The 9,700-nt window shown below is 39.8% G+C and overlaps 1 protein-coding gene across 1 annotated transcript; it reads left to right on the plus strand.

Annotated features, from left to right (window-relative positions):
• Positions 1 to 913: 913 nt before the first annotated feature.
• Positions 914 to 9,180, plus strand: pdia3 (protein disulfide isomerase family A, member 3). Its single transcript, XM_023272623.3, has 13 exons — positions 914 to 1,216; positions 2,209 to 2,287; positions 2,402 to 2,519; positions 2,682 to 2,789; positions 3,033 to 3,162; positions 3,356 to 3,472; positions 4,471 to 4,596; positions 4,807 to 4,989; positions 5,792 to 5,900; positions 7,339 to 7,467; positions 7,777 to 7,856; positions 8,434 to 8,491; positions 8,578 to 9,180. The coding sequence occupies exons 1-13, from the start codon at positions 1,083 to 1,085 to the stop codon at positions 8,695 to 8,697; spliced, it is 1,491 nt and encodes a 496-aa protein (XP_023128391.1). The 5' UTR covers positions 914 to 1,082; the 3' UTR covers positions 8,698 to 9,180.
• The last annotated feature ends 520 nt before the right edge of the window (positions 9,181 to 9,700 follow it).

Genomic DNA, 9,700 nt, shown 5'->3' on the forward strand with positions numbered 1-9,700 from the left:
CTAGAATAGTCATTTACCACATTAACAATGTCTAGACTGTATTTTTGATTCATTTGATGTTATCTTTAGTAGGTAATCCTTAAAAAAATAAAAATAAATTGATGATAAATTATTTGAAATACACTGTTTAGACAATGTGGTGTTAGAGCTTTTACTTAAGCACAAAAATCTAAATATTTTCTTCGCTTCTGGGCTTGGAATATTTTTTCAATGATGATGACGGTGTGCTTCTGGTATAGCATATCTGAGTCACCAACATTGATCTTTTATGTCTTCACATTAAGAACCATACTAAAAAGTCTTATTTGGTGATTTCACCTTTGATATGGTTGACATGGACTGGATGGTTTTGGTAACTATTGACAATTCAATTCAGTTTTGACAACTTTGACAATGACAACAGTGCTGCTGGTGTCAGACTTTGTGTGCATACTTTTTGGTGTTTGTTCATTTACCTGCTGTATCTAACTGTATTCATTAATTTTAACTGATACTGATACCTACCTGGGACATTAAAGCTGTATTCTACTGTATTCTCATATTTTCAGCTGGAAGCTACGTTTCAGCTCTGCATCGGTATTTTGAGGTCTTATAAACGCATGGGCAGGGCAGGTGTATGTGCCTGGCATAATAAACAGCATAACTAGCCGTAATAGAAACACTCAGAGTTGTTTGCACTTCATTTAAAATCCACGATATGAAGCAGTGAACTGACATAATCGCTTCCGCGTGTGAGAGGAGTTTTGATTTAGTCGTATGATGATTGGTTCTCAGACCATGATGTCTTACTTGCCTCCTTCTCATTGGCTAATTGAGCCAGAGTGACACGGTGAACGGACCAATGGGAGGTTGCCACACTGTGGTTAGGAGCGGTCCCGCTGCCTCTCTGAACGTCTTCACCGCCTTCGTCCCTTTCTCTTTCTCTATCCACCAGTCTGCATTTGGCCCTGTACGAGGAACGTGCAGCCTTGGCTTTCACGTCGCTAAAGAGCCGAAGAGGGGTCGCCACGGACCCGAATTGCAATTCAAACTTTTTTGTTTGCATTTAACAGTGAAAAGCCTTTTAGGTCGCGCAGGGTGCGATGTTGAGGCTCATCTTTTTGGCCGCTCTCGCGGGGCTCAGTCGGGCCAGTGATGTGCTTGACTACACGGATGACGATTTCGAAAGCAAAATTGGAGACCATGAACTCGCACTTGTGGAATTTTTTGCGCCGTGGTGAGTCTTTTAACATGTTTTTTCAGAGTATTTGAGGAATGAATTGTTTGCAAATGTGAAAAATGCTAATGCTAGCTTACTTGTTTCGTGGTTAAGCTCAGTGACGTTCACTCGCATAAGTTATAACACAGTAAATGTATCTACGGGGGGCGTTAACGCACTTAATTCATGCAATTTGTTAATCATTGTTAATCGTTAGTGTTAAGAGAGTCCGTACTGTCAAATTATCTGGACAATTGGCAAGGGACCAAGCGTTAGCATGTTAGCTACAAGCGAAAAGGTGTAAGCTTATTATCTGCACTGTTAGCGTTCTTTAAGTTGGACCAGCGGTGTAAGGACTGCCACAGTTTGGGAGTACAATAAGCTGCAAATATGTAAGAGGTTACGTTTGGACGTATATTTTTATTATTCGGATGCTTCTTCAATGGAAACTACGTACAAATGGGGCTATGAGGAAGTTAGGGGTGTGTCCTGATACTGTTGTAATGATCTGATTGGATAGAGAAGTTTTGGTGTCCACCTCTGATTGGTCTAGATGAACTGTGACGTGTACCACTGTGCCAAACTTAAATAAAATGGTATTTTATCAGTATAGTAACTTAAATTTTTAAAATTAAACACTAAATGGAACATTTTGTTCTATGTAGTGTCTAACTAACTTTTCAAAGCTAAAACTCCAACCATTTTGCAGGGTTCAAGTGTATAATGGTAATATTTCTTGGAAGCCTATTTTTCTGTGACAATAAACCAGTTGTCTTTGGGTTGTGCACTGGACCTAATACTGGTTACCTTTAAGTTAAATTATTTTCAGTCCTGTGAATCCTTTTTTATTCTTTGATGCCTTAGTGTCTAGAATTTTTCAAACCCTCACTGAATTACATCAGAGATATTAAATTCCAGTGCAGCAAAATCAGTAGATTTCCCGCAGGATCATAAGCTGAAACCCGAAACGTGTTCTTCTGTTTGACTGATAAGCATCCTCTCTCCTTCAGGTGTGGCCATTGTAAACGGCTAGCACCTGAGTATGAGGCAGCGGCCACGCGACTGAAGGGTGTCGTTTCACTGGTCAAGGTATTGCATAATGCAGTTCACTTAACTTTGTTCACTTTAGTGTGGCTCCCTGCACTCTGAACTGTAGTGCTCTCTGTGCCTCGTCACAAAGTGAATTGTTTTCTTTCCCCTTAGGTTGACTGCACAGCCAACAGCAACACATGCAGCAAATATGGTGTCAGTGGATACCCAACATTGAAGATCTTCAGGGATGGAGAGGAAACTGGTCCATATGAGGGTCCCAGAACTGCAGGTATTTTATTCTAGTGTAATTTATGTTCATACCTGTTGTTGTATCTGCACAAATACAACCTATACATGCTTATTTATGCTTTCTCATGGCCACTTTTATTTATTTATTTATTTTTTTACCTCTATCTGCCTTCTTTCTCTGCCTTTCTCTTGCTCTGTGTAGATGGGATTGTCAGCTTCCTAAAGAAACAGGCTGGTCCAGCTTCTGTGGAGCTGAAGGAAGATGCACAGTTGGAGAAGTTTATTGCAGATCAAGATGCAAGTGTTGTTGGTGAGTTAATTTTCTAGTGATTGCCTCCCTGTAGCCACCAGTGTTAGTGTTTCCTAAATATCTTATTAGTATACTGTTAGTTTAAATTCAGAGCATGTGAGTCGGCTAGATTTGATATTACATTATAGGCTGCTGTCTTAGATAATAGAACCATTGTTCAGATGTTTTTGTGGTATAGTTCTTGGTCAGTAAAAATGGTGGATACTGCATCCTGATCTGAATGTGACTGATGTTTCCCCACAGGGTTCTTTGCTGATGACAAGAGCACAGCACAGGCAGAGTTCCTGAAGGCAGCCAGTGCCTTGAGGGACAACTACCGGTTTGCCCACACCAACTCTGAAGCTCTCCTCCAGAGCCAGGGCATTGATGGAGAGTGAGTAGCTCACTCTGCATTTAGTACACTGGTGCATTTACCCTAGTCTTCTGTCTTGGTTTGACACAAGTCCCTTAGCACAGACTTTTGAAAAGAAAATCTAAATAACCCTCACATGTTCGATCTTGCCAACATCCTTGGTGTCAATGTGGCAGAACTACAGTGACAGTTCTTGTTGTTTTTTGTTTTACAGGGGAGTTATTCTGTTCCGTCCACCACGACTCAGCAACAAGTTTGAAGACGGCTCAGTCAAATTCAGCGAAGAGAAATTCACCAGCAACAAAGTCAAGAGATTTATCCAGGACAACATGTGAGTGCTGAGTTTTAGTGGAGATTGTGTTCTTAATCCACATTCTATCATCAGTGCCTATAGATCACATGGGAAGACTGTTTACTTTGTTGGTATAGTTGGCAGCAGGAAGACTCACAATCGTCTTGTATAGTAATGGTACATATTTGCTCACAGGGCCCAGTGCCAACAGGACTTTATGTAGTTGCTGATATGTCCAGTCAGTCGTAGCTCAGTTCAGATAGTCTGGGTGATCAATCTGGGAAATACAATTTGACACTAACAAAGTTTTTGATACTGTGTACCAGTTGTTGAACTTAATAAACTGGTGTCATAGAATTTTAAGGCTAAATAGATAAATGATTCTCTTATTTGAACAGACAAACATACTAGATCCGATTATACAATACAGACTTATACAGTGCAGATGAGACTGTAGATGATCTATATAATGCAGGAAAAGTACAACAGGGTGATCTGGCCAAGACCAGGATTTAGAAAATATATTCTAAAATTGATTCACCAGAGTTTTTAAGAACACATTGGTTGGTCAGGATACTGTAAGTGTGAAGCTCACTAGCATGCCATTTCCTGTGGTATTGTTAAGCACTTTAAAAAAAAAAAAAGAAAATTGGCCTCTGTCACAGGACGTTTGTTTTCACTTGAAACTGAAACTAAATCGATTACAGGAGTCATCTGCTTATTTCATCTATGAATGATTTACCCATGTTCCCACTAAAAGTTGTAAGAGGGTTTGCAGAAGAACCACTGTATTTTCATATATGTATTTTTTTTTTTTTAAACTAAACCCAGGTTCACATGATGCAAAATGCTCCTGTTTACTTGTTAGTGTCAGTATGTTTGGCAGTTTTTGTGATTTTCCTAGAAGACGTAAACACTGATACAAAATTTAACAGCCCAAGTGTTTGGTGGTTGTCTATAAAAGATGGCCAAAAGAATGTAAATTGTAGATTTAAATTACTTTGTAAACTGATCCGTTGTGTTGCTCTTCAACTCAGCTTTGGAATCTGTCCCCACATGACGGACGACAACAAAGACCAGCTGAGAGGAAAAGACCTGCTGGTGGCTTATTATGACGTTGACTACGACAAAAACCCCAAGGGCTCTAACTACTGGAGGAACAGGTGTGTGTCTCTAATGTCCCACTTGGCCTGTTCTCTCCTCAGCACCATGCAGTAGGGACTCTCTCAGCTTAATCTTGAATCTCACAGGTCCTTTGAACGCAAGACTGTGTCTCTTTCTTCCGCAGCAGTTAACCACATTCTAAGAAGCAGTAATGAAATATAAGCAACACCTGTTTTCATGTCATCCTAAACCAACCCAACGTTTTACAGAGTGATGAAAGTGGCAAAGAGCTTCCTGGATCAGGGCAAGAAGCTGAACTTTGCCGTCGCCAACAAGATGATGTTCAGCCACGATGTGTCCGAGTTTGGACTGGAGAGCGGCTCAGGAGAACTGCCTCTGGTGGCCATCCGCACCGCCAAGGGAGACAAATACGTCATGACTGAGGAATTCTCGTAAGTCCAGATAAATGTGTTTACAAGAGCATTGCAAACACCAAAATTCGCCACCCATAGCGTACACATAATTAGTCATTTAATTATACCCACAACTTCTCATTAACTAGCTAGTTGACTTCAAAAGAATGCGGAATTCTTTTTACCCAGATGTCCACTATGTAACATAGTAACACTATTCAGTAAAGTTAGAAACCACAGGTGTGATATGTGTTTGCAGTGGCTGTATAACATTGATCGGATCATATTGACATATCAGTGCCAGAATGAGACGCACAGTGGCAGTATTTTGGGTTTGCTGAAGTTCTGTCTTGATGTTGTGCTGATGTGAATTTTCTTTCTTGCACAAAGTAATGTTAGGCGCCCCTCCACTTCCACACAATGAGGTCTTAGCCTGCAGAAAAAGGAAAGTCACTAACACCAAAATTGAGAATAATGATAAAAAAAATATTCCCAATTTTGATAAGCGTAATAGACCGTTTTTTAGCAAATGGTCAGGAATAACAGGAAAATGCACACATCTGTGTCACATAAGGTAACACAGACTTCAGTCTTACTGTCGTGTCCTCAGTAGTCACTCTCCGAAGGCCCTGAGCCAGTAAAATCCTGAAAGGTTATAAAAAGATGAGTTGTGCAACAGTCACATGGTGTCAGATAGATCTACAAAAGAGATTATCACTACATTAACAGAGTTTTACTGCAGTGGCGTCTAAGTTGAGCCTGAATGTTTAGGCTTGTTTGTTTCTGTATGCTTCACTCTCCATCTTTGCTGATCACTTGAACGTCTTTCATCCACCAACAGTCGTGATGGAAAAGCTCTGGAGCGTTTCCTGCAAGATTACTTTGACGGCAAGCTGAAGCGCTACCTCAAATCAGAGCCCATCCCAGAGAACAACGATGGGCCTGTTAAGGTGAGCAATTAGTCCTAGTTAAGATCTGTACTGAGTGTTGATTCTCAACATGATCTTTATATTTCCCATGGGCTTGGAGTCCATGTTCCATAGAGGGGTAAGAGAAGGGGGAGGTTGGGAGGAAGACTTCCTCTGTTGGGGGGACAAAGAAGCCTGAGAGAACAGAGAAGGTGACAAGTCAGGACACGGTTTTAAAGATACCAAAACATGCAATGCATACATAATTGTTCACAATTGATAAAGAGAGAGATTACTCCCCTGTTGTCCTCCTTTTTTTGGATTGATGTGACACTCCTGGTGTGGACGAAGTTTATTTTAAATTCCAACAACATGCTATTGCTTAAGTAGCCGGATGCATACAATAGGCCTTATAGTCATATTTTGTCTCTCTGGAGTAAAGTGTTTTGCCTAATAAATTTGAAAGTGATCTCACTTTACATATATAATCACTTTATAGACAGTAATACTGCAGTGATGGGATGATCAGTGCACTGTGGACAAAGTCACATGTTTTACTCACCAGATAACATATTATGCATTGTGTGTTTCTGTCCAGCATTAAATCAGAATTAAAAGCTCCTCCTTGAACAAATGTTAAGTAAATGTCAGTACATTGTGGTGATGAAACCCCTTTCATTATTCACTTTCTAAGTATAAAATTAATGGCCAACCTTTTTCTTTGACTGTATTTTTACTGTGTTATATTTAGTTTTAATGACAAAACCAGTTTTAGCACTACTTCTACTATGAACGCCAACATTCAATCAGAGAACAGTTTGTTTGCAGCCCCCAAATCACTAAAACATGCTGCTTTGTGTTCTGAAAGTGAAACTGAAATTCTAAATGACTGTTGAGATGATGCTCTGAAGTTCTGACTGAATTTATGAACTTGGCCACAGTTAATCAAACGGCTGCTTATCGTCATTAGCCCATGTTTGTAGAATTTAATTGACACTGTTTTAGGCTGCTAGCAAACATAACAGACCTGGTTAGCGAGGATCAACTACGAGCTCAGCAGTCGAACAGTCCTGTCTATACTTGTGATGAACTTTTACTGAACGATTCGACATATTGCAAGTTTCTGTTTTTACATGCAAACAATTTGTGCCACTTGTGGCAACGAACATTTTCTGCATCAGCTGTAGCAAGATGTAATCATACTTTAGAACATTTACTTCTTTCCTCCAACGTCCTCTGTGTGTGAGCCACTAGACAAAGGCTAACAACACACACACACACACACACACACACACACACACACACACACACAGTTGCAGCTCCAAGCTCTTACAGACAGCAGTTTGTTCAGTTCAGTGCTCTGTGCTCATCCTGAGTCAGAGGTATTAATATAGGGTCACCAGAAATACTCCAGCAGGCCAGTACACAAAGGAAGTGCTTTAATATGACACGACCTCTAACGTCTACTGTTTGTCTCCAGGTTGTGGTGGCTGAGAACTTTGACTCCATCGTCAATGACGACAGCAAAGACGTGCTGATCGAGTTCTACGCTCCGTGGTGTGGACACTGCAAGAACCTGGAGCCAAAATACAACGAGCTGGGAGAGAAGGTGAGGGGAAGGTTTCCAACCTTCCGCTATTTTATTGTTTCCCAGATTAAGATAATGCTAGCAAAAGTTTGCAAGTCAACACTTCATGCTTTCATTATAAATAAAATGTAAATAACAGTTCTGTCACCCAGTTAATTGGTGTCTCTATTTCATGCCATACACCTGATTAGAATCATTATAGTCAGTAGTTGCTGGTTTTCTGGTTGTTATTATCAGCACAAGAGACCGACCAGACTAGTTTTGTAAATAATTTAGATTTAGTGATCCGTCTCGCAAACATGTAACAGTTTGTCTTCTCTGCTTCTAAAGCTGGCCGATGATCCCAACATTGTTATTGCCAAGATGGATGCCACAGCAAACGATGTGCCATCTCCATATGAAGTCAGCGGGTGAGTCATCAGTCACTTGGTGTAATGTTCAGGCTTCCGTCAGACCTCAACAAGCATTAAGGCTTTGTGGATGAAAGAAATAAAGTATTCTAAATTTAAAGGAACATTTTTATTCAGACTATGTGACCTAAGTTCACATTTAAGTGTCAGTACACAGAAGTGTATGGTGGAGATTGGTTGTGATGCGTTTATTCAAGATATTTAACAAATCGCCTCAGGATGAGGAAGGGTTGTAGTTTATATTGTATGTTTTATCTGTACTTACACTGATGATATTAATGTTTCAGAACTGGATTAGATATTATAGATTTGATTCATTTGACAGGATCACAATTGAAGTAAACAAAATATGCTCCCTATAATGCCTGAAACTCACTGAAAAACCTTGTCATGCGTTTCTCATTTACTTTTTCATTCAGTTGTTTTATTCATCAAACAGAGACTAACTTGATCTTATGTCTAAGATAAAGAAGTGTCATTTTAGGCAAGCTGGTCAATGAAAAGAAATTTCACTCTGATGCTACGATAATTTAGTAATGTGAATTCTTATGCATGTCCTCAACCTTTGCTTTTCCAGGTTCCCCACAATTTACTTTTCTCCAGCTGGACACAAGATGAGCCCAAAGAAATACGAAGTGAGTATCAGCTGCAGTAAACATCAGCCAGGTGAATTGTTGTCGGTAGTTGCGCTGACGATCCCGTCTCATCACTCTCTTTGCAGGGAGGTCGCGAGCCCAGCGACTTCATCTCCTACCTGAAGAGGGAGGCTTCCAACCCCTTAGTGATGCAGGAGGAGTCCAAGAAGAAGAAGAAGAAGAAGGATGACAAGGCAGAGCTATAAAAAGCTCCAAACAGGAACTCAACAATCCCCCGCTGCCACGACCAGAGGAGGAGGATTGGGGAAGAGAAAGAACTAAATTATATTCCACTCTTTTAGTGAACTACCGAATGCTCTGAAGTCAAAAAAGACGCGGTCCTCCCTTTAGGTCCTCCGCTGCTCTGGGAATACTGTGGAAGGTGAAGAGGTGGTGGCAAGGGTCTGCCCCATGTTTAAAAACAAAAACAAATTTTTAGGGAAGAGGGGACAGCTTTTGAAAAATTGAGATTTCTATTTCCCTTGGTCTGTCTACTACACCTCAGGCTGATGCACTTTGGTTCGATACCAGTCTGCAGTCATCCGTTGCTTTTGTTTTTGTTGTTGTCGTCATCACAGGGGTTCATGGTAATGGTGATTTTTTTTTTTTTCCTTTTTTTTGTAACACATCTTTGTTTTTGTACATTTGGAAGGATTGTGAAATAAAAAGGCCCACAAAACCAAAACAAACTGTATGATCTCCAATTCCTTCCACCATAAATAAGCAAAAAAAATGTGCAATAAAAGTAAACAACAAAAATGCAATGTAAAGACAGTATAAGTCAGTTTATAAAATAATTTCATAAATGAAGATAAAAAAATTATTATAGCAATTGCTCCCATGACAGCAGAACGGGATAAATAGTGCAACATAATTAATATGAACTTGATAATTATGTATGTTCAGGAAAGGCTCTTTGTTCAACATGATGAAGTGCCGATTAATCAGAATCCCTTTTATCACGAAGTAGGTTTTCACATATAAGGAGTTTGACTTTTGCTTGGTGCATAATTGTAAACAATTTTCAAAAAGCAAGTGCTGCATGCTAAATACACAATGTAGCAAATCGAGGCTATTATAAAAGTTGTTTTGAAAGTGAGAAATCTTATTACTACAGCATTATGTCATACTAAACAAGACATTTGTCAGAATTTTGTACAGAATGTAAAGTCAGTACATTAAGTCCAAGAGGTTTTAGAAAGAAGTGTT

The sequence above is a fragment of the Amphiprion ocellaris genome, chromosome 3 (genome assembly GCF_022539595.1).
Source record: "Amphiprion ocellaris isolate individual 3 ecotype Okinawa chromosome 3, ASM2253959v1, whole genome shotgun sequence".
Taxonomy (NCBI): domain Eukaryota; kingdom Metazoa; phylum Chordata; class Actinopteri; family Pomacentridae; genus Amphiprion; species Amphiprion ocellaris.